The sequence below is a fragment of the Bison bison genome, unplaced genomic scaffold (genome assembly GCF_000754665.1).
Source record: "Bison bison bison isolate TAMUID 2011002044 unplaced genomic scaffold, Bison_UMD1.0 scf7180017864268, whole genome shotgun sequence".
In the NCBI taxonomy this organism is placed as follows: Eukaryota; Metazoa; Chordata; class Mammalia; order Artiodactyla; family Bovidae; genus Bison; species Bison bison.
This window is the reverse complement of record NW_011494840.1, coordinates 103,661-128,416: the sequence shown is the minus strand read 5'-3', so window position 1 is coordinate 128,416 and position 24,756 is coordinate 103,661. Positions and strand designations below refer to the sequence as shown.

Genomic DNA, 24,756 nt, shown 5'->3' with positions numbered 1-24,756 from the left:
CAGGCCGGCTTTGTTAGTGTGTCAGCCTCTGCAGCCCTTCAGAGGGGGAATGTGTCTCACACACACACAGCCACACATAGACACACACCTCAGGCTGGCTTTGTTAGCGTGTCAGCCTCTGCAGCCCTTCAGAGGGGGGATGTGGCACACACACACAGACACACACCTTGTCCTTCCCATTTCCTTTTGTTTTAAAACATACAAGGACACAGAAGCTGACCGAAGTTGGCTTCCAAGGCCCAGCTTCTGGACGACAACTAGGTTCAAACCCAGATCTCCCTGAGTTCAGAGTCCAGTCTCAGCTTGTAGATGAACTGAAGCTAGATGCTTTTACTCCAGTAGTTAGATTGCCATCTCATTACTTTAAGGAGCATGGAGATGGTGCCTGCTGTGTGCCAGGCACTGCTCTGAGTGTTTACAGATGGTGAAAACTTGGATCTTCACAGAAGCTCTGAGGTTGGTGAGCTACTGTTGGTTTCACTTTACCAGTGAAGAAACTGAGGCACGGAGGTTAAGTAAGTTGCTCAAAGGTGAGCAGTTGGTAGATTGCAGAGCCAGACCGGTATTCTCAACAGTTACAGTGTGTGGAGCTCTGAGAGGAAGTGAGATTCTGAGACGGCCAGGGGACCGTGTCATACCAGACAGACGTGGGACCCACTTGTCCGGGAGACAGATGCGGCGTGTCACAGGGGGCCTGGAGTTAGAGGCGGTGCCGGGACTGCGCGGGCTCTGGGGCCTTCACCCGGCGAGGGAACACAAGCACCGCTGCGTACTCGTCGTCCAGAGCGTGACTGAATGGGCAGTGTGACACACACCACAGCGATGTGCGCGGGGCAGGACGAGCGTGTCTGTGGGACCTCGGGGGATGCCGCCACACCAGGCGGACGCTGGGCAGAGCGCCGGCCGCAGGGCAAGCCGACCTGACTCACAGGAGGAGGAGCTCGGAACGGGAGGGACAGACGGAGCGGGAGGGTTCACACCGGCTGTGAGGCCTCTCGGTCAGTTGAGTGGGTTAGCATAAAGGCCACCTAGTTAGCAGTGTGGGCGTGCTAAGTCAGTTCAGTCGTGTCCAACTCTTTGTGCCCCCATGGACTGCAGCCTGCCAGGCTCCTCTGTCCATGGGATTCTCCAGGCAAGAAGACTGGAGTGGGTTGCCATGGCCTCCTCCAGAAGATCTTCCTGATCCAGGGATTGAGCCCACATCTTTTATGTCTCCTGCATTGGCAGATGGGTTCTTACCACCACTGCCACCTGGGAAACCCTACTTAGCAGTAAGAAAAATTAACTGAAGATTAAAAATAAACAGCTTCATTTAACCCTCAGTCATCTTTTCTTAAGCTTTTGGGAACAATTTGAAGCCTGAAAATTAACATGCTTCAAATGAACATTTATGACTTGAGTTTACAAAGTAACACACATGGGAGTTTATTTGATTTCATAAAGCCAAGTGTGTTTAAATCCAGAGGAATTCCAAGTAACATTTTTAATAAAGGAAAAAGCTTTAAATGGTTTCTTGGGTAGAAAATAAAAAGGGTTCTTTGAGTAATATAAAGATTTATAAAGCTTCAAGGAGTTTTGCCATCAAGGAGAGTGTCTCACTATACCTCATGGAAGCAGCCTTCTTTAATCCGTTTCCACTTGGACTCGCTCCTCCCTAGGGTGATGCCTCAGTAGTTAGCAGTGAAGAATTAGAGTTGGCAGTTTCTGGTGTCCAAGGGTGTGCTCAAGGCTAAGTGTTCACACTCAGTCAGAAGCAGTAATGAGAAGCATAGCATCACTTACTTATCATGTTCTTATCTGCCTATGCCAGATTAGTGATATAAGAAGTCTCATAGAACTGTCGGAGAAGGCAATGGCACCCCACTGCAGTACTCTTGCCTGGAGAATCCCATGGACAGAGGAGCCTGGTGGGCTGCTGTCGATGGGGTCACACAGAGTCGGATCTGACTGAAGTGACTTAGCATGCATGCATGGGTTGGAGAAGGAAATGGCAACCCACTCCAGTATTCTTGCCTGGAGAATCCCAGGGACGGAGGAGCCTGGTGGGCTGCTGTCTATGAGGTCGCAGTGAAGCGACTTAGCAGCAGCAGCAGCATATAACTCTGTGACTTTTTTTTTCATTATTTGTGCAAACAGATTATGACCAGCTAATGCCACTGACATTCAGGTAAAGGATGAATTCAGTTAATATTTATTGAGCACAGGCGAGTTCATGGAACTCTGGTAAGTTCCAGAGAATGTGGCTCTGTGTGTGTCTAGTAGTACAAGTTGGGGGGGGGGGGGCATGCGCGTGCAATCTAGAAACGAGAAGACAGAACTGTTGCTCAGGTAAGAGTGGGACTGTGGAAGAGGCTGGCTGTGAAAGTGCAGTGTGAAACCTGGCATAATGCTAAAGTTCGCAATTTACACGTTGTTTTCCTCAATTCAGGCCTTACTTCTCTTCCTCGTCAGAGGCAGATGAGTTTTTCATGCCATGCAAAGTGACGTCAGGCAAAACCTCCTGTGTTCTAGGGTCTGTTTAGAGTGAGTGGCAGCTGGGAAAGACCAGTGACCCCCAGACAACTGGGTCCTTGGGCCTCCCCTTTATAAATTGTCCTGTGATTTAAAGCCCATCCGCATCCTTCTCAGAGGCCATCTCAGGGAGTTGCTCAGAGCAGAGCTGTGGGAGAGGGGAGTGGGGTCGGTGAGGAGGCTGCCTGAGATGTGAGCAGGCGTGTGCGTGTGTGTGCACATGCGTGAGCAGTACTGTGACTGCAGCAGTGCTCTGGGCCATGGGCAGAGTGTTGCTCGAGGATGCGGTTCTGATTTAGAGGGACAACTGCGACTTCACTGCCATGGTGGCCTGGAGAGAAGAAGCCAGGGAGGGATTTCAGCAGGGTGCAGATGATGCGTGGAAGCCCGCGGGGTGTGGGGCTGCGGCGGGGAGACTGGGAGGAGCGGCAGGGGTCTCCATCACAGGGGCTGCAGGGTCTTCCGGGAAGATGTGGACTCAGAGGAGGTTTCCAGGGAGGAAGGATCAGCCAGGGTCAAACACGGTGTGGTTGAGTAGGATGGGAACCGAGAGGGGTTTGTAACCATACTGCCGGGACTTGCCACACTCCGAGTCATTGTTTTTTCTCCCAACAGAAGTAGGATCACCTGCCTGCCTGTCGTTTTGTTGCAGGAAGGGGGACCCCTTCCAGGACCCGAAACTGGGCTCTTGCCCAACACTTGGAAATGAATTGTCTGAGGAGACACATGTGCTGAAAAAGCAAGAGATTTTACTGGGAAAGGGCGCCCAGGTGGAGAGCAGGAGAGTAAGGGAACCCAGGAGAACTGCTCTGCCTCGTGGCTTCCTGTTTCGGGTTTTATGGTGCTGGGATTAGTCTCAGGGTTGTCTTTAGCCAATCATTCTGACTCAGGGCTTGTTCAGCCAAGACGGAAGCCAGAGAGGAGGATTCTGGGAGGTGGTCGGACAGGTGGTGTCTCCTTTTGACCTTTCCCGAACTCTTCCGGTTGGTGGAGGCTTATTAGTTCCGTGTTCCTTACCAGGACTTCTGTTGTAAAACAGCTCATGCAAATGGCGACTATGGTGCCTGGCCAGGGTGGGCGGTTTCAGTCAGTGTGCTTACCCTAACAGTTTTACCCCATGGCTCCAGTCACCAAGAAACATCCTCCTAATGTATGTTTGGAAAGCATTTCATCAGTAGTTTTTTGAGCATCTGCTTTGTGCCGGGCATCCGTTGAGGAGGCAGCCCCCATCTCTCTGAGAGGGCAGAGGGTGGACGGGGGTGCTCGACTGTGGGCACGGTTCCAGGAGAGCGTGCTCAGCATGTTCAGATGCCGGCACAGACCGAACACCGCGTCAGGAAGGCGCCTGCACTGGGGAGGAGTCGGGGGTCTGTCTGGCCCGCCATCCGGGCTGGAGTGGCTGCGGGGGTGGGGTGGGGAGAGGGCCTTGGTCTCGTGGGCTCAGCAGGAAGCGGGGACTGTGCCCAGCTGGGCAGCGAGGCCAGCTTCACCCTTCGTGCCCTCTTCTTGGGAGGCGCGACAGCTGCCCGGAGAGCTGGTTTAACCTGGGACAAGCGAGGGGCACTGCTTCTGTTTGGGGGAACCAGCAGAAGCTGCTCAGAAGGGTTAGAGCAGTGGAGTTATCCAGCTGTACCAGCAGAGGTGTGTTGAAATCCCAGTCTTCCTGTGTAAAACTCACTGGAGGTGATGTGAGGATTTAACTCAGACACTTCATATAAAGCATGATCAGAGTACCTGGCAATAGAACTTACAAATGTTAGTGTTAAAAATGTTATTAAAATCCAAAGTGTTATATTCTTATTTCCTTTTAGTTTATACACAATATCATTCAAAGGCACTTGGAATAGACCAAGAAGAAGGCACTAAAGATTGTTTTAAGTGCTTTGTTTACCGTTACTCACTTGGATTTTCGGTGTCAGATGAGTTCTGATATACCCAAGGTTAATAGACAGCTGCCTCGAGGGTTTCTCTTTGGTAGAAACGGCCTTCACAAGGTTGTCATATTTTTGTGCTGGGCAGACCTTCTGTTCATGTGAGCTGCAGCACTGATTTTTAACAACTTGCTTTCTTTAGCTCAAAACATTTAACCTTTCTTTTGAATTCTGGAATGTGTGCAGTATAAACCGTCATCTACCAACATTAGTCTGAAATCTTAAGGTAAAGGAGAAAGAACAGTTACCCGCAAGCAGCTGATTGTAAACTTGATGCTGTGCCGTTGAGACTGGAATTTCTTCTCTTTCAGTGTGTTGTCCTGATTTCTTCTGTTTGCTCATTGCCTCTTCAAGGGGTCCTTCGTGCTTCATTATCATTCTTTATGATGTTGTCCCAGCTAAGTTTCTTCCATTTGCCTCGGGCTTTCCGTGTACTCCGTGCTCCTATTACATGTCTTGTCCACCAGCTGCTGTTTCTGCATGTTGATGGAGCAGCATTGCTCCTCCCCCAGCAGGGAGCCCAGTCCTGACACGCTGTTTGCACAGACGGCTTCTACACACACCTGTGCAGACACACACACACACACACACACACACACACACACACAGAGCTTCACACTAACACACGGTTTCTAGACACCCGTGCACAAATACAGCTTCTACACACACACATGGCTTCTACACACATACATAGACGGCTTCTACACACACACACACACTGCTTTTACACACACATGCATGGCTTCTACACACACACACACGGCTTCTACACACACACACAGCTTCTACACACACATGGCTTCTACATACACACACACACGGCTTCTACACACATGGCTTCTACACACAGACACATGGCTTCTACACACAGACACATGGCTTCTATACACACATGGCTTCTGCACACACACACGGCTTCTACACACACACATACACTGTGTTTGGCCCCCTCCTCCCTGGAAGGGGAGAGTTTTTCATTTGTCTGGGTGTGTGTGCACATACCTGTACAAAACAGATGTAACTGATGTGGATTTAATTATTTTTCTTAAATTGTACCGATTTACAGTATTTAAACCACTTAATTTGAATAAGACTCGTTCTTTCTAAATTTTAAAATATTTATCTGAAAAGCTTTTTTAACACCTTGATGTTCTGTGGCTTTTGTGGTCTCTGAGCTTTCCCTTAGCCAGCAGAGCCTGTGCTGCTGGTGGGCACTTGGGGAAGAGGCCGCGCTGGGCGGCAGGGCTGGTGGTGGGGCTGCCTATGTCCGCCTGTAGCCCAGCGCCCGCTGTGGCCACGCTGCCTGCTCCCGCTGTGCGCTGGGGAGGCGCCGGGCTCGGCGGAGGATGCCGCGGGGAGAGACAGCTCTGAGGCTGAGCTGTGCCGCGCTTTCCGAGCTGGTCACCTCCGTGCTTCTCTTAACAGCACAGATAATTATCAACTAAAAGCTGGTTTCTGATTTTCAGAGTTTAGATGGTTTCTTTGTAGTTGTATACAGTTGTAACTACATGACTTCTGTGAAATGCAGCTTAAAAGAGCCTCACTGGTCTTGGGGTCCGAAGACTTGGTTCTAGTCCAAGTTTTGCTGCTTCACTAGAGAATTGACTCTAAGTCTTTAATGTCTGGGCCCTGCGTTTCTGAAACTGGAGGTAATGAAGGGGAGCCCTTCCCATGCTTTATACAGACAGAAGTGATAGCATGTGAATATTCTTTTAAAAAGTTTAGGGAACAGGTCATGTTTATAATGATGGTAATATAATTTTCAGTTGTCCTATTTAAATCCTGAAAATAAAAAATAGAAGTGTTTTTTAAAGGTTGAGCATCAAGTTTTAATCTTGAACATTTTCTCCAGTCCTCAAATTGTTACCATGAAAAGGAATGATAAACTTCAATTTTATCATTACCCTCTTTCCATGTAACAATGCTTTGTTACAAAATCTCCATCTGCTGTGCCTGAAAAAGCAACAGAAAACCCATACATTATATTATCTAAGTGATCTATTAAAAGATGAAATTTTAACCAACTTTATATCAGGAAACTATTAACAGAGGTACTTCAATCACATAGCTTCAAATATGGAGAAAAAACAGGTAAAAAACCAAGATCTTATCCTGTAGTAAAAAATAAAAGTTTTGAGGTGATTTGAGAATTCTTTGTAGACAATGTGTTTAGCAAGCCAAACATGGTAAGTCAAATTAACCATCATTGAAATCCAATGGGGAGATACGCTGGGATTTTGTTTGCTGATTTTCCAAGGTTGAGAAGTTTTCATTTAAGTTAAAAGGCTTTGTTTTTCAACAGTTCTGTGAATGCTTGGCTTTTTAGTAACAAGGAGAATCGAGGGGGGTTTTACTCCATCATGTTAGAGGATCCTGTGGAGGGGAGACTTCAGGGGAGAGAGGAAAGGACAGCTGTGTTCCGTGCTGTCTGTGAGGTGGAACACGGGCCTGGGAGAGTTCTTCACCTTAGGTTTGTGGAGCTCAGAGAAGACCTTTCCCAGTCACTCGACACAGATATCAGTGTTGGCACAGAGACCACGGTCCCTAAGCAGACGCTTCCACTGCCTCATTCTAAAGGATCCCAGAGTCCCTTGGGCTCGCGTAAGTTGACTTTCATGGCAGCTTCACTCGCTGCCAGAGGTGATTACAAAGAAAGCCCCGCTTTGTTTTTTGTCTGGAATGCCTTTCTGAGATTTCCAAAGGCCAGTTTATATATAAAAGGCTTCCTTGGTGGCTCAGTGGTGAAGAATCTGCGTGCACTGCAGGAGACACAGCCTTGATTTCTGGGTCTGGAAGATCCCCTGGAGGGGGAAATGGCAACCCATTCTGTATTCTTGCCTGGGAAGTCCCATAGACATAGGGTCACAAAAGAGTCGGACGTGCCTGAGGACTGAGCACACACACGTACTTAATGGAAGGCGAGGATGCAGCTGTTCTCCAGTGCAGTAGTGGGAGCAGAAGGCATGTTGATGACTGTAGAGGAAGTGAGCCCTGCCCGCATTAGGGTCAGGACTGTGCGTGGTACTGCTCTGGGTCTGCAGTGGTTCTGGTCTGGAAGCTACCTCCATGCCAGTGTTGGAGGATTGAAGCTGCAAGTTACCGTAGGTCCATGCAGTGTCATCAAATGCAGTCTGTCTGCCCCACCCACGTATACATAACACAATTTTATTTAAGAAAACTCTCATTGTATATACATTATTTTAAGCATATTTTTACTCATGCTTGGTGCTGCTGCTGCTAAGTTGCTTCAGTCGTGTCTGACTCTGTGCGACCCCATAGATGGCAGCCCACCAGGCTCCCCTGTCTCTGGGATTCTCCAGGCAAGAACACTGGAGTGGGTTGCCATTTCCTTCTCCGGTGCATGAAAGTAAAAAGTGAAAGTGAGGTTGCTCAGTCGTGTCTGACTCTTAGCGACCCCATGGACTGCAGCCCACCAGGCTCCTCTGTCCATGGGATTTTCCAGGCAAAAGTACTGGAATGGGGTGCCATTGCCTTCTCCTTACTCATCCTTATAAGCATACAAAATGAATGATAGGGATTTTTTTATTGGGTATAATACACATTAAAATTTAACCGTTTTAATCAGTTTTAAGTTTTCATGGCATTAAGTTCTTTCACATTTTTGTGTAGCCATCACTATCACATGTGGAAGGGAACTTTTATTTTTGTGTGGTTTGCATCTTTGGCAGGAATTTGTCACTTTTACAGTAAAAACTGAATTTAAGATTACAGTCTAAGACTTTGTTGTATCTCTGTGATACTGGACAAGTTTAACATTTTTTTGCCATCTGTAAATGAGGGTAGTTTTAGTACCTCTTTTATGGGCTTCCCTGGTGGCTCAGAGGTTAAAGCGTCTGCCTCCAATGCGGGAGACCTGGGTTTGATACCTGGGTCGGGAAGATCCCCTGGAGAAGGAAACGGTAACCCACTCCAGTATTCTTGCCTGGAGAATCCCATGGATGGAGAAGCCTGGTAGACTACAGTCCGTGGGGTCGCAAAGAGGCGGACATGACTGAGCGACTTCACTTTCTTTCCTTCTTTCACTTCACAGCATTATAATAAAGACTGGACAAGTGTATGTGTGTGTATTTGTATTTTTTCAGGCTTGGCACAAAGCAAACACTATACTGAGTGCTGACTCTTACTTTTATTAGTCACATATGTGACCCTAAGGCTGTGAAAAGTGAAATAAGACTTTGAAAACCAAATAAAGTGCCACATGTCATTTTACAGATTAGATAATGTATTACTAAGTACTGATCAGGGTTTAGACTTCAAAGTATAAAGAAATTAGTATCCTTAGTGGCATATAATGTACTGCTTCAAACAGATTTAAAATTTCTGAAGGACGTACAGTTTATAAAAGAATGAAAATAGATTATTTGCTTGTAGTAAATGAACGTCTTTGTTCTCACATATCACATCCTGAGCTTACTGGTGCTGTGTAAGTCATCTGACATGTTCTGTGGCAAAAAATCAGTTGACAGCATTTCTCCCGATTCACTGAAAATAATAGTAATAATAATGTTAATAGTATTTTCTAACACTTAAAATTTTTTGAAATATAAATTTTTCCTGATTGTTACAGTGTTTGCTGTTACGTAAAACAGCAACAAATTTTAACTGAAAAACTGAGAGTAGTTATTTAGGCTCAACTTGTCGGGTTTTTCTTTTCTTCTTTTTTTTTTTGCTTTTCTTCCTCTTGGTCATGGTTTGTTCTGGAGGACATGTGCTTCTGTTTGTGAGGTTAATTTGCTTGTGATGTGGTCGTGTTTCCTGCAATCGCAGTGCTTCCTTGTTGGTGTGGTAGAGTGAACGAGCCTGATGAGGTGGTTTCCCCGTCCTCCGCTCTGCAGCTTAGGAGTGCAGGCACCACTGACACAGGCGGTGTTGCCACTTGAGTTTCGTTACTGAGTTGTGGATGCCGCAGGCGACGTGTTCTTTTATTTGTGTTTTTAACCTAGGAAACCCTGTCTTTCTAAAGTACGTTACTTGTGGTTCATTCACCGCTCTGTCTGACGTGTACTCTCTGATGTGCTGCGCTGGTAGTGGGCTGAAAGACATGCAGTAGCTCTTTAAAGAGGTCTAATTTCAAAATGCATGTTGCCGTTTTGAATGAGCTAGAAATGGGGAATATACTTTCATGTGTAAATCGTGTTTGAATTTTACGTCATGGTTGTGTGTTAGCTTAAAGTTCTGTATATTATAAATTAGTAGTAGTCTGTGCATCATTTTATTGCTTGATCTTTAAATTGTCCATAGTGCTTGATAGAGATCTAACATGTGTAACACATAAACATGTATACGCTGAATATTTCTTTCTTATTGCTCTGATAATGTTATATCACTGAAAATGATTGAGAAATATTTGCAGTTGGTCTCTTCCAAACTAACCTTTCATGGTTTTCATACAGTTATACAAATTAAGTAGTAAAGATTATTGTGACCCTTTATTCCTTGAAATTAATGATGAGTTGTTTCCCTGAAGCTTAAACGTGGAAATGGGGAAATAAAAGATACAAATTTCCATAGTTACACTTCAAGAAAGAGAAGAAATCTATGAGTTCCTGTGGGTTGTGATAGAAATACCCAGTATGTGGTAGAGCTTCCATTAAATTTGCCAGATATTTGAAGTCCTACTGTATGCAAGACGTCCATCCACCTCATTTTGAAGAGGTTTTAGAAGATACCTGTGTGCCTTTGAGACATGTATGGTTCATCAGAGAGATCAAATGAGATTGTTGTTGCTGTTCAGTTGCTCAGGTGTGTCCAACTCACTGTGACCCCATTGATTAAGGCACACGAGGCTTCCCTGGCCTTCACCATCTCCTGGAGCTTACTCAAACTCAAGTCCATTGAGTTGGTGATGCCATCCAACCGTCTCATCCTCTGTCGTCCCCTTCTCCTCCTGCCTTCAATCTTTCCCAGCGTCAGGGTCTTTTCCAAGGAGTCAGTTCTTTGCATCAGGTGGCCAAAGTATTGGAGTTTCAGCTTCAGCATCAGTCCTTCCAATGAATATTCAGGACTTATTTCCATTAGGATTGACTGGTTGGATCTCCTTGCTGTCCAAGGGACTCTCCACAATCTTCTCCAACACCACAGTTCAAAAGCATCCATTCTTCTGCACTGAGCTTTCTTTAGAGTCCAACTCTCACATCTGTACATGAATACTGGAAAAACCATAGCTTTGACTAGACCTACCTTTGTTGGCAAACTAATGTCTCTGCTTTTTAATATCCCGTCTAGGTTGGTCGTAACTTTCCTTCCAAGGAGCAAGCGTCTTTTAATTTTGTGGCTGCAGTCACCATCTGCAGTGATTTTAGAGCCCAAGAAAATAAAGTCCATATCACTGTTTGCATTATTTCCCCGTCTGTTGCCATGAAGTGATGGGACCAGATGCCATGATCTTAGGTTTTTGAATGTTGAGTTTTAAGCCAACTTTTTCGCTCTCCTTTTTCACCTTCATCAAGAGGCTCTTTAGTTCCTCTTTATTTTCTGCCATAAGGGTGGTGTCATCTCTGTATTTGAGGTTATTGATATTTCTCCTGGCAGTCTTGATTCCAGCTTGTGCTTCATCCAGCCCGGCATTTCTCATTGTGTACCCTGCATAGAAGTTAAATAAGCAGGGTGACAGTATACAGCCTTGATGTACGCCTTTTCTCAATTTGGAACCAGTCCGCTGTTCCATGTCCAGTTCTAACTGTAGCTTCTTGACCTGCATACAGATTTCACAGGAGGCAGGTAAGGTCACCACCTTGGCACCATTGGCAATTTGATCTCTGTTTCTCTGCCTTTTCTAAATGCTTGAACATCATTAAGTTCTCAGTTCATGTACTGTTGAAGCCTGCTTGGGGAATTTTGAGCGTTACTTTGCTTGCATGTGAAATGAGTGCAATTGCAAACGGTAGTTTGAGCATTCTTTGGCATTGCCTTTCTTTGCGATTGAAATGAAAACTGACTCTTTCTAGTCCTATGGCGATTACTGAGTTTTCCACATTTGCTGGCATATTGAGTGCAGCACTTCAACAGCATCATCTCTTAGGATTTGAAATAGCTCAGGTGGAGTTCCATCACCTCCACTAGCTTTGTTTGTAGTGATGTTTCCAAAGTGACTTCGTATTCTAGGATATCTGGCTCTAGGTGAGTGATCACACCACCATGGTTTTCTGGGTCATTAAGATCTTTTTTGTATAGTTCTATGTTTTCTTGCCACCTCTTCTTAATATCTTATGTTTCTGTTAGGTCCATATCATTTCTGTCCTTTTGTACTCATCTTTGCTTGAAATGTTACCTTGATATCTCTCATTTTCTTGAAGTGATCTCTAGTCTTTCCCATTCTGTTGTTTTCCTCAATCTCTTCGTTGTTCACTTAAGAAGCCTTTCTTATCTCTCCTTGCTGTTCAGTGGAACTCTGCATTCAGGTGGGTATATCTTTCTTTCTCGCCTTTGCCTTTCACTTCTCTTCTTTTCTTAGCTATTTGTATGGCCTTCTCGGACAGCCATTTTTCCTTTTTTCATTTCTTTTTCTTGGCCATGGTTTTGATCACCACCTCCTGTATAATATCATGAACCTCCATCCATAATTCTTCAGGCACTCTATCAGATCTAATCCCTTGACCACTGTATGATCATAAGGAATTTGATTTAGGTCATAGGTTAATGGCCTGGTGTTTTCCCCTAATTTCTTCAATTTCAGTCTGAATTTGGCAATAAGGAGCTCATGATCTGAGCCACAGTCAGCTCCCAGTCTTGTTTTTGCTGACTGTAGTATAGAGCTTCTCCACCTTTGACCTCAAAAAATATAATCAATCTGATTTCGGTGTTGACCATCTCTTGATGTCCATGTGTAGGTACGTCTCTTGTGTTGTTGGAAGAAGGTGTTTGCTATGACCAGTGTGTTCTCTTGGCAAAACTCTGTTAGCCTTTGCCCTGCTTCATTTTGTACTCCAAGGCCAAATTTGCCTGTTACTCCGAGTATCTCTTGACTTTCTACTTTTGCATTCCAATCCCCTCTGATGGAAAGGACTTTTTTTTCCAAAATGAGATTGGAAGCTGTTAAAGTAGAAGCTTGATTGGGATGTAAGTCCCCGGAGATGGGGTTGTGATGTTCTAAGGTCTTCCTCGAGGTTGTACCTACAAAGGACTGAGCTGTGGCCGGGTCCCATTCCCTGAAACCCCGGTCTCACAGCTCTCTGCCCTGCATCCCACCTGAGCCCCTACTTCACACCTTGTAAGTTCTGGGCTTCCATGAGGAGGGGATATGGGAGCTGTGAGGGTGAGCAGGGGGCTGATCTGGGGCCATTGCTGAAGGTCACTATGTCTGAATAAAGAAGGGATTTATTTCAGTGTTCTGTGATACTTCCTACAGAATCAGTATGTAGGGTACATTTGTTTTCTTTCTATCCCTTATATAACTTTAAATTTTAACATTTCAGGAATTTAAAGTCATTAATATTTACTTCCAAGGTTAGGTAAACATGATATGAACTACTATTGGAAACACACATGCATGCCTTTATGAAGAGGCAGCCTTTGCAGGAAGGTGGTGTCAAATCCCAGCTTAGCTGGTTCCCTCAAAAGTGGGTCTGTCTCATCCAGTCCTATATAGTTATGGGGATTAGATGAATTAATATATGTAAAGTACTCAGAACAGCACCTTACATGTAAGGAAGCATCAGGACACAGAATAGTGTGAATAGTGTAGTACCACTGGTGAAAAGGGGGTTTGCATACATACCTAGAAACCAGTGGGTAAAGACTGTTTCTTTGAGAACAAACAAAACTGAAAGTGGTTTCTTTGGGAAAGAGGGTATAGCCTGGGTAAGAGGTGGGCATATATATATATTTGTTTGTTTTTTTTAAAAGACGGCATATATATTTTGTTAACATTCTGAACTTTTCTTTTAACTATATGTTAAGTTTTGAATAATGCCATGTTCCAGGTACTTTTAAGACATTCTAGAACCTTTAGGACGAGACTTTGTGCTCTTTTCAGATGGGCCTGCCGAGGCGCCGGTGACCAATGGGAGTGCAGTCGTGGGGCCAGCCCTGAACGATGACCTGGACATCTTTGGACCGATGATCTCTAACCCCTTACCTGCAACTGTCATGCCTCCGGCTCAGGTATTGTGTGGGAGTGTGCTTTTACAGGATCACTATGTATTTCCTTCTTGGAAAGTTTCCATTTTGAATTGTTTCTGATTTGAAAGCCTCCTGATCTTTATTTAGGCCAGGAGTTGGCAAGCTAAACCTGTAGCTTGTTTTTGCAGACAAAGTGTGATTGGAACACAGCCACTCCTTTTACTTAGGCATTGTTTGTGGCTGCTTTCCACGGCAGAAGCAAGTTGAGAATTTGCAGCTAGGTAGTAGTAGATACTCTGTGACCCACAAAGCCTAAGTAGTCATCCCCTGAAGTTTGTTGACTCTTAGTTTTTAGACAGACAGAGTTTAGAATGAGTAAGTGGGGAAAGTCGAACTGTTTCAGCCTTGCCCGTGATCCACAGGGTACTTCCATAAGAGGTTTTGAACTGTGGGTATGTGAACATGTCCTAAAAGCCAGTTGTCTTTTTCTCCTGCTCCTGTTGATCCAGCTCTGGACAGTGTTTCCTTCTGTTTTGTAAATAAGTTCATTTGTGTTCATTGGTGCAGGAAAACCCAGAACAAGAAATTCTAGCAAACTCAATACTCATATTCTTTTTTTAATGAAGACAAAAACATGATTTTTTAGCAAATGTTCCTTACTTTTTAATTTTTATGATTTTTTAAAAATTAGAAGACAATATTAGTGATCAAGATTTTTTAAAAGTACCAATGATTAAGAAATTTTGACTTACCTTCTTAACATTACATGGAATTTCATGTTTTTTTCTTTTTTTTTTTTTTTAATTTATTGGAGTATAGTTTATTTACAATGCTGTGTTTCAGGTTTATGGCAGAGTGATTCAGTTATACGTATATGTTGTTTTTCAGATTCCTTTTCCTTACAGGTTATTATAAAATATTGAGTATCGTTCCCCATGCTGTACAGTAGGTCCTAGATGTTATCTGTTTTATACATAGTAGTGTGTGTGTTAATCCGAAACTCCTAATTTATTACTCCCCTTCTCTTTCCCTTTGGGTGACCGTAAGTTTGTTTTCTGTCTGTGAGCCTATATTTCTGTTTTGTAAATAAGTTTCTGTTTTGTAAATGAACTTCTTTCTTATAAGTTCATGTGGAATGAATTTATTCCACATATAAGTGGTGTCATATGGTACTTGTCTTTCTCTGTCTGACTTACTTCACCAGTGGCATTATTTCATTCTTTTTAAAGGCTGAGTAATATTCCATTGGGCCTCCCTGGTGGCTTGGAGAAGGAAATGGCAACCCACTCCAGTATTCTTGCCTGGAGAATCCCAGGGACGGGGGAGCCTGGTGGGCTGCCATCTGCGGGGTTGCACAGAGTCGGACACGACTGAAACGACTTAGCAGCAGCAGCAGCAATATTCCATTGGGCCTCCTTGGTGGCTTGGTGGTAAAGAATCCACCTGCCAATGAATGAGACACGGGTTTGATCCCTGGGTCAGGAAGCTCCCCTGGAGAAGGAAATGGCAACCGACTCCAGTACTCTTGCCTGAGAAATACCATGGACAGGGGAACCTGGCAAGCCATAGTCCATGGGGTTGCAGAAGAGTTGGACATCATTTAACAACTAAACAACAACAAATACTCCATTGTATATACGTACCACATCTTTATCCATTCATCTGTTGATGGATGTGTAAGTTGCTTCCATGTCCTGGCTATTGTAAATAGTGCTGGGGTGCATGTATGTTTTCTAATTATGGTTTTCTCTGGATATATGCACAGGAGCGGGATTGCTGGATCATGTGGTAGTTCTATTTTTAGGTTTTAAAGGAGCCTCCGTACTGTTCTCCATAGTGGCTGCAATTTACATTCCTATTAACTGTGTAGATGATGGTGGTGGTTTAGTCACTAAGTCGTGTCCAACTCTTTGCAACCCTGTGGACTGTAGCTTGCTAGGCTCCTCTGTCCATGGGATTTCTCAGGCAAGAACCTGGAGTGCATTGCCATTGCCTTCTGCAGGGGGTCTTCCCAACCTAGAGGCTGAACCCGCCTCTCCTGCCTGTCAGGCAGATTCTTCACCACCGAGCCACCTGGGAAGCCCCAGCGGTGCAGAAGGGCTCCCTTTTCTTTGCACCCTCTCCAGCATGTATTGTTTGTAGGCTTTTTGATGATGACCATTTTGACTGGAGTGAGGTGATACTTCATTGTAGTTTTGATTTGCATTTCTCTTAATTAGTTATGTTGAGCATTTTTTCATGTGCTTTTTAGCCATCTGTATATCTTCTTTGTAGAAATGCCTATTTAGATCTTCTACCCATTATTTTTTAATTGGGTTGTTTTTTATATTGAGATGTTTGTATATTTGAAGATTTAATTCCTTGTCAATCACATCTTTTTTTTAGAATTATAAATTGTTAAATACTTTAAATTTTTTTTTCAGCTTTATTGAAATGTAATTGAAAAGATTCCTACCACCAACTTAACTTATCCATCATCTTACAAATTTAATTTTGTTGAAAGTCCATAAAATCTACTCTCATCAAATTTCATTTATTCAGTACAGTATAATCACCTATGTTATGCCTTAGATCCTCAGGGCTCATTGATCTTATGACTATAAATTTGTTCCCTTTTATTTCCCTTCCTCCTGCGCCACTGGCAACCACCATTCTTCTCTGTTTCTATGGGTTTGCCTTTCTTGTTTATTTTAAAGACTCCACATATAAGTGATAACATGCAGTGTTGTCTTTAAGGTGAAATATGTAAACTTTCAGGAACATGGGTTACTTTTAAGCATACAGCTTAAGATTTAAAATTTTTCCCTTTCTGTAGAAAACCTGAGCCAAATGGGAATTGGACAGAAAGTATTACCAAGGAAGAACTCATGTCTTATTAAGACTAAAGACATATGTTTTTGTTACACATATTATCATTATGATAGTCATTGTATAATTAACCACTAGAATTGAGCAAATAGATTTCTTAGGACTCATTAGTTTAAGTGCAGCATTACTGTTTATTTTCAGAAACAATAGCTTTATTTTATGGCTTTGTCCCCTCTCCTCCCTCCCCCAGCAGAGGACAGGAGGAACTGAGTGTTGCTAGTACTGTTTCAGTTAACGTTCACGACCTTGTGAATGTGTGCAGGTGAGGGGATGTGTGGTAGTGAAAAATCGTCTAAGGCTAATACCGTAGCTGTGCAAGCGTGAAAAGTAGTTTCTTTTGGTCTAGCGTGCTCGGCGGGTGAGAGCTGCCTTGCCCCTCCTGGCCGAGGCCCCGTCTAGAGTTAGAGCAGGTGCAGGCTGGAGCAGGCTCCCTGTGTGGTGTGAGCCCAGTCGCGGGTGCGGCTCCCCTCTGCCCGGGGTGGGCTGCATGACCCCGGCCGTGACGTGGCTCCTCTGTGGCCGGGGTGGGCAGCGTGAGCCCGGCCACAGGCGCAGCTCCCCTCTGCCTGGGGTGGGCGGCGTGAGTCTGGCTGTGGGCGCTGCTCCCCTCTGCCCGGGGTGGGCGGCGTGAGTCCGGCTGTGGGCGCAGCTCCTCTCTGCCCAGGGTGAGCGGCGTGAGTCCGGCTGTGGGTGCCGCTCCCCTGTGCCCGGGGTGGGCAGAGTGAGCCCGGCTGTGACGCGGCTCCTCTGTGCCGGGGGTGGGCAGAGTGAGCCCTAGCCTTCAGGCTCAGGCTGTCTGCCTCTGTAGTTGGAGGAAACAGGGTGGGTTGTTAAAGCCACACCTAATTCTTTTTATGGAATACTGTTTTTGGACCAAAGTTATGCTCGTTTTATTGATTCCTCTAAAATAATTGTATACACAGAATCATCTTCCATTCAAACTACATGTGAAGACTAATCCAGACATGGTTTCAAAATGATGTCTAAAAATCCGGGGAGGGAGGGGTGAGTTCAAGCACATGTTTTATGCACAGGCTGTACGTAGTCTCCTAATTTGGTGGGTTCTGAACCCCATCTTCTTTCAGTCCCGATTTTCCGAGTATGGTACAAATTCTGGTCAGTTACCCTTATGTGAGTATGCGCTGGGCTGGATTCCCGACAGCTCTCCATTTGGCTGTGGGGTCTTCCCTGAGGGGCTGGGAGCCCTCAGCTGACCCAAGAGTCCACGTGTATTTCAGGTTGAGGGGAGTCATTCCAGTGTCCCCAGAGGAGACATGTGGAACCCACCCCTCACCTGTCCTGTCTGTAATATACACGTCCCCACAGCATCTAGACCCAGGCACCATGGTTTGGCTTGGCTCCAGATCCAAAGAGCCTTTGGCTGGAGTCCTGCGGCCTCCAGAAGTGCACGCTGACTGTCAGCCTTGTCCTCCTTTACCTTGGAGTGGTCGTGCCAGCTCGTGGAGCCCCTCAAGCAAACAGCAGTGGGAAGGCTTACTAGCCAGGCTGCTTGGTGTGGCTCTGCTTAGCCTGCATCCACACGGAGGTAGGCATTCATCAGAAGAAACATCTGTGTCTGGAGCAGGAGGCTGCTCTAGTGTGAGACGCAGTCGTGGCCTCCCCAGCACTTTGGGTGTTCTCATACGTGTGTACCCTCCTTGGGGAATAGACCTCAGGGTTTGGGGCAGGTTCTCAGATTTGAACAGAAACTAAGATGGAAGATCTAGTGGATTAGATTAGATTCATAAAAATACCATGATGTTGCTTTTGAAAAACAAAACTTTTTTTCCCCCCAAAGACAACAAAATCGGTCATGTGGGACCGTCTTGCAGTCTTGCTGTAGCTGTAGAAATGTTCTTTATTCTAAGGGATGCCCATTCCTTTGAAGCAGAAACAGAAACTAACAGAAGCTAGGATGGAAGATCACTCAGGGAGGTGGTTGCTCTGTTATCTAGCAATGTGAACAGTTGACGCACCATTGTGCAGAGCGTGCCTTGTGGTCCCCAGGCTCAGCTGCGAGGCTGCTCCTCTCCCCAGGCCCCAGGGAGAGCGTGGGACGGTGGCGTGATAGTCTAGGGCCTGTGGGAGCGGTGAGGCCCGCGCTCTCAGCCCTGCCTTCTGCTGCTGCATTGGTGCTGCATGTGTATTTGATTCAAGCCCACTGTTACATTTGAATCCCATCATGTCTGATTTCTTACACATTTCAGATCTTTTGCAAAGATACATGGTTTTTTCCTATCTTAAAATTCTTGCTTAATTTGTTAATAATAGATTGAAAATACTGTTCTCTTTAAGTTAGCTATGAGCATGGATAGTAGTTTATTGGGAGGTTTTTTAGCGAAGACATTAAATGTTTGATTTTTTAAAAAATTCAAGCCAAATCATAGATATGATTTAACTTCTGTTTGCTGCTCACCTTATTTTATAATTTGAGAAGACGTATCCAGTTTTTACTAGCCTTCATAGGTTTCTTTGAAACTCTTCATATCTAAGTCAATTCCTTATATACAAATGTGATTATTGTATAGATGATTAAAATGAGGTATCAGTTGTGGCTGTGTAATACTGTGTGTGTGTGTGCAAGATATAGGAGATTAAGTGAAAATTTTTGTTTTGTGTTAAATGTCCACATGTTTATTTGTATTTATTTGTACTTACCCCTGTCCATAGCAAGACTTCCCTGGTGGCTCAGACACTAAAGCGTCTGCCTACAATGTGGGAGACCTGGATTCGATCCCTGGGTCGGGAAGATCTCCTGGAGAAGGAAATGGCAACCCACTCCAGTACTCTTGCCTGGAAAATCCCATGGACAGAGGAGTCTGGTAGGCTACAGTCCATGGGGTCGCTAAGAGTCGGACACGACTGAGTGACTTCACTTTACTTCACTTCTGTCCATAGCAGAATGCAAAGTGTCAGGGAGAGTGTAGGTGGTTGCACATTTGCTGTTCCTCATTTCTGGGTAGTCTGGAAACATTCTAATGTTGTGGTTAAAATGGATTAGATTAGGTTCATAAAAATATCATGATGTTGCTTTAGAAAAACAATACTTTTTTTCCCCCCCAGAGATGACAAAATCAGTCATTACAGGAATGTCCTGCAGTCTGCTATAGCTATAGAAATGTTCTTTATTCTAAGGGATACCCATTCCTTTGAAGCAGTAGTTGCTGCAGGAGATGCCCAAACATCTCCCAGGAATCCTGGTCGTCAGGCAGCACCACATGCCTATTGTTGAAGCTGCTGTGGCCAGGATGTGATGGAAGTTCTGCATCAGAGGTTCTGTCTACTTCATTTACATTTTCAGGTTCAAAACAGGAGGTGTCAGCCCCTTACCCTGCTTGTTGGTCTTGCCTGGGCTCGGGAGTGATTCTCTTCAGTGTCACCGTTTTACCTTCTGCGTTTGTTTAGTTTCTAATTTCACAGCTTCATTTGGATGCCAAGGAATAGGTGAGCTCTGGTTTGTGATGTGGAATTCGACAGCCTGTTTTGGTATCTGTCTCAGGGGACGTCCTCTGCACCAGCAGCTGCCACTCTGTCTGCAGTGACATCTGGGGATCTGGATCTGTTCACTGAGCAAGCTGCAAAGTCAGAAGAGGTGGCCAAGAAGCAGCTCTCCAAAGACTCCATCTTGTCTCTGTATGGCGCCGGGGCCATCCAGCAGCAGGGTGCTCCTGGTAATTCATCGAAACCTGCCTTCAGTGCAGCCGTTGTGGTTTTAGAATGTCAATGATGTTTCTTCCTGTTTGTCCTGTGTAATGAGTGCTTCTGTTGTTGCAGTTTGCACAACTACAAAACTGACATGAAAGAAGCATTAGGAAATAGAAAGCATATACAGGATGCACAAAACTTTATTCATTTGAGATTAACAGCTTGGTGTCATATTACTTAATATTGTTTCACAAGCCTTACAGGAAATGGATTATCTTTGAAGAATTATTTAAGCTTGATTTGCATGAAGCTTATAACTGTACACTGTGGTATTTTTTCTATAAGTTAAGCAGTAAGTCTGAGATAACACATGAAATCAAAAGAACTCTGAGATTTTTTAAAAACATAATTATAAAGAAATACTAGCATGGTAAGATTTACTGTTTGCAGTTTTAATCTGTCATTTCCTCTGAAATAACAGGCTGCATTTCACATGTGAACTGAAATTATATGACATCCCAGCTGCCTCCATTAAAACCAGATGCCGTCAGCTCTGACTGTTTATCTGGTCGTGAGAGATGAGCGTGCAGAGCAGCAGCAGCCCCTGCTGTGTCGTCTGGTCTTCACAGTGGGCATGTTATGTGGCTGCTGCACAAGATTCATCCACTCTAATTTGCTCAGGCTCGTAGCTGATTTGTCTGCTTTCTGGAAGTAACCGGCCCTGAGGGTGTAAGGTGTGAGCTGGCCTGAGCTGTAGGAGCAGCCAGACCGGAATTAAAGTTTTTGCCATGGGCAGTTTAGAGCTGGTCATCCTTTGTCTGTGCTCATTGAGGGCAGCAGTGTGCAATATCTCAGTTGTCTCATGCGTTTTCTTTGCTTGGTTCTTCTGCTGCAGGTGTGTTTATGGGACCCACGAATCTACCGTTTACCTCACAAGCACCGGCTGCGTTTCCAGGCTTCCCGTCCATGGGCGTGCCTGTGCCCGCAGCGCCCGGCCTGGTGGGCAGCTCACTGGGGCCAAGCGCGGGCATGATGGTGGGCGTGCCGGTGCCCAATGGCTTCATGGGCAGCGCACAGACTGCTGTGATGCCGCTGGCGCAGGGCGTGGTCGGGCCCCCAGGGATGGTCGCTCACTTGGGCACAGCCCAGGGGAAATTTGGCCTGCAGCCATCTCCGCAGAGCCCGTGGAACCTCCCCCAGGTAGGCACTACCCCCCAGCCTCTCCAGTCAGACCAGGTCTACCTGGTCAACGGGTTTGTTTGTTTTTAACTCGTAACAATCTGGCAGAAAGAATTGAGTAGGGAGAATGTTATAAAAGGTCAAAACTGTCTCAATAGATAGACAAATGAGCTGCCATTGCTCCTGTATTTAGAACATTCTGTAGAGAATGTTGCATAGTTTTTCATTTCCGATTCCAGCACAGCTGTAACTGTTGAGTGTCCATATTTGTTTGTGTAACAGCTAGACGTTATCTTGGGCATTTTTTGAAATTAGCGTGCCGAGCCTTAACCCAGCTCCCTGAGAGGGCGTTTATGTCAACAACTTAGACCAATTTATTTTCACTAATAATTTCAAGGGTTCTTGGTAACTTCCACAAATTAGGAAAAAAAAAAAAACCCAGTCTTGCAGTCTCACAGCACTATTTCTGAGAGATCTAGGCTGTTCTCCATGGCTACTGTGCATGGATGTATAAAGACTCTTTTTGTTTTAAATGTGTTTGTAGAGTTGTATTTCTTATATTATAATCACATTTATGTTTAAAAAGAATACCCACTAGTTCAGAAATTCCTGTAAGATACAAGCAAATCCTTATTTGTGTCCTACATCTCATGTTTCGAGATCCCATTTCTGCCTGTTAGTTAAGAGCCAGGAGATGGCATTTTAGTGTTTCCTCTTTCAAATCCATTCTGACTTCTCTCTGGCTCCATAGACAGAGACCTCAGATGTAGGTTCATCTCCCACCCTTCTTTGTATGCTTCCTGTTTGATGTTTCTCTGGTATTTGGCTGCCCTTGATTTCTGTTCTCTGCAGCATTCAGAGAATAGGACTGTATATAGTGATTTTTAATTAACATTAGCAAAATCACTGTATAGCCCATGAATATTCCAAGTAATTTTTACTATCACTGTTTAAAGGAGTGTTTATATGACATTGATCTCTGCTGTCTGGGCATTTCAAAAATTGTAAGTACCAAATGTCAGTAAGAGCCTTTGTGTGGCCAGAATGCTGGTGCAGACCCTGCTCAGGTTAGAGTGGCCTCTGAACCCGGGTGGTGGGCCGGGGCTTCCCTGCCTTATTTCCAGGTGTGCCGAAGGGGATGCTCTGCTCCAGTGCTCCCTGGCGGCATCTGCAGGCCATGGCAGGGGGGTTAAAACATCGTTTAGCACCTGGGAAGAAGTGACCTGCCCCTCCATGATGCTTCATTGGTGACGTGGTTAATATTACTGTCTTTGAGGAACTGTAGACAAATTAACTTTATTAATACAGTTCCACCCTGAGCACAGGTTTTGAATCCACTGTACTTTGTGGTAAATCTCCTTGCCTTTCCTTCACTCCGCATCCGTCTTAGAAGTGAGAAGGAGAAGGCTCAGGAGGCTTGAGCTGCCCTGGTGGTGCTAGTGGTAAAGAATCCACCTGCCAGTGCAGGAGACAGGGGTTCAGTCCCTGGGATGGGAAGATCCCTAGGAGGAGGGCATGGCAACCCACTCCAGTATTCCTGCCTGGAGAATCCTATGGAGAGAGGAGTCTAGTGGGCCACTGTCCATGGGGCCGCAAAGAGTCAGACACGACTGAGCGCGGGAGGCTTATTATGTACACATACGACTCCAGTCGTATGTGTACACACAAAAAGCAGGTGAAACTCCAGTCTGGAAGAAAAGTACATGTAATCCTGCACCTTTTGTCATATAATGTAAATTAATTTTAGATACTTATGTAGCAAAAGAAAAATATGCTTTATGACTTTTTAATATTTAGAAAGTATATTGAGGTATTTAAGACTTGAGTAACAGGAGAACAGTTGCCATCATATACAATTCATAATTTTGGAGTATTTTACTTTTAAACATTTCCTTAGTCTTTAGTAGTTAAAGCACTCTCTTCTAGTGTAGTTGAAAGTTGGAGTAGTGTATTCAGATACGAATTCAAAGATTGCCTTGGTACTTTTTTCACTTGTGGTTCATCTTTGGGGGACAAGAAATTGAGTCCAGAAAGTGAATAAATATAAACTGATTTGAGATTACTTGATGGGCAGGGCTAACGTGTGGAAGGAAATGGAGGCCAAGAGAAAGCATTGTGTGGTCGTCTGCTTTTACCCCAGGGCTTGGATTGCTTTTCACATGGATGAAAAGTACTTAGAATGGTTATTACACTTCCGAGTCTGACTGTGTCAGCTTCAGGTAAAGGCTGCCTCTGGGAAAACAGGCTGGCCGTGAACAGTGTGCAGCGGCGGCTGAAGAAACAACGACTGAAGTGAAGGCTTTTCTGTGTTCACAGGTGAACCAGCAGATGGCTGGCCTGAGCTTGGGTGGCGCGGCCTCGGCAGCGGGCTTTGGGCAGCCGCCCAGCACCTCGGCGGGGGCTGCGGGCTGGCCCGGGGGCTCGTCGGGGCAGACGCTCAGCACGCAGCTGTGGAAGTGAGCCCCCACCGGCATTCCTGCTCAGACACGCCCGGTTCCCCTGTCCATTCATGTACATACATGTTTTTTTCTTTTCCCCCATTTGTTCATATTAAGAGTTACCTGATTGACCGTGTTGGTCTGTACTGATTGAATTTGCTGTGGTGAAAAGCAGGTTGAGAAACCGTTCCATGTCGAGGGCAGCTTTGCTCACAATTCCCAGAATTTCGCAGACACAGTCTCTGGGAAGCTGCTCAGTCAACATGCATAATCAGTTTCCCTCTCAATGAAATTATAGCTCTCATGTTTGCATATAAGGGAAGTAGTTATCATGTTAGTAATACCTCTAACAGTATGAGCCCCACCCCCAGATTAGCCAGTAATCCTGTAGGAAGGTACTGTATGATCAAATGTTTAATCATATAAATAGAATGAATGTCAATGTATCACCGAGCACTGTTTTCTAGTGTATCCAGACTCTTTTATGTCACATTCACCTCACTGTGCTGTTGTTATGATGTGCTTAACAGGGAACGTGGTTAGTGAAAGGAAGATAAACCTGGATGTTACGACATGACTTAGTTTAACACATGTTTGAAGAAGTCAGATTTTACCTGCCTTCCTTGGAAGTGGGGTCTTTTCCTATGTATACACAGTCCTAGCAAGAGACCTTTCTCCGCACTGGATCCAAACAGGGTAACTGAACAAGCCACTCGTCCTTGAGGTGTATCCAGGTTTATGACAGTGATTGTGTTTACATTTTATGGTGCCTAGTACTGACAAATGTCATATCCCTGTATTAAACAGATGAATCCATAGACCTTTTTTTGTGGGTTTTATTTCCTGTGACGTATACTGCCACCAACCTGACAAAAATTACTTCACGTTGCAAAGTCACAAATTGGGAACATATTGTTGACAAAATACTTGTCATCTGTTTCAAAAACCTGTTCAGTTCTAACCAATTATAAGGCCAAACAGGGGGAATACAAGTCAGATTCTCAGAGTGGTACCCTGCGTGCCCTCAGCTGTACTGTACAGAGACTGTCCAGGTCATAGGGGAACATGCAGAACAAATGGAGGCAGGAGCCGAGTCTGCGCCC

General features: G+C 44.9%; 1 protein-coding gene across 1 annotated transcript in view; it reads left to right on the top strand.

Moving 5' to 3' along the window:
• SMAP1 (small ArfGAP 1) overlaps nt 1–24,471 on the top strand; it is a 121,700-nt gene extending 97,229 nt beyond the window's left edge. Inside the window, exons 7-10 of the mRNA XM_010848507.1 lie at nt 13,438–13,565; nt 19,891–20,062; nt 20,932–21,236; nt 23,532–24,471. Coding sequence (XP_010846809.1) covers nt 13,438–13,565; nt 19,891–20,062; nt 20,932–21,236; nt 23,532–23,675 — 749 coding nt within the window. The 3' untranslated portion in view covers nt 23,676–24,471. The remainder of the gene's footprint in view (nt 1–13,437; nt 13,566–19,890; nt 20,063–20,931; nt 21,237–23,531) is intronic.
• The last annotated feature ends 285 nt before the right edge of the window (nt 24,472–24,756 follow it).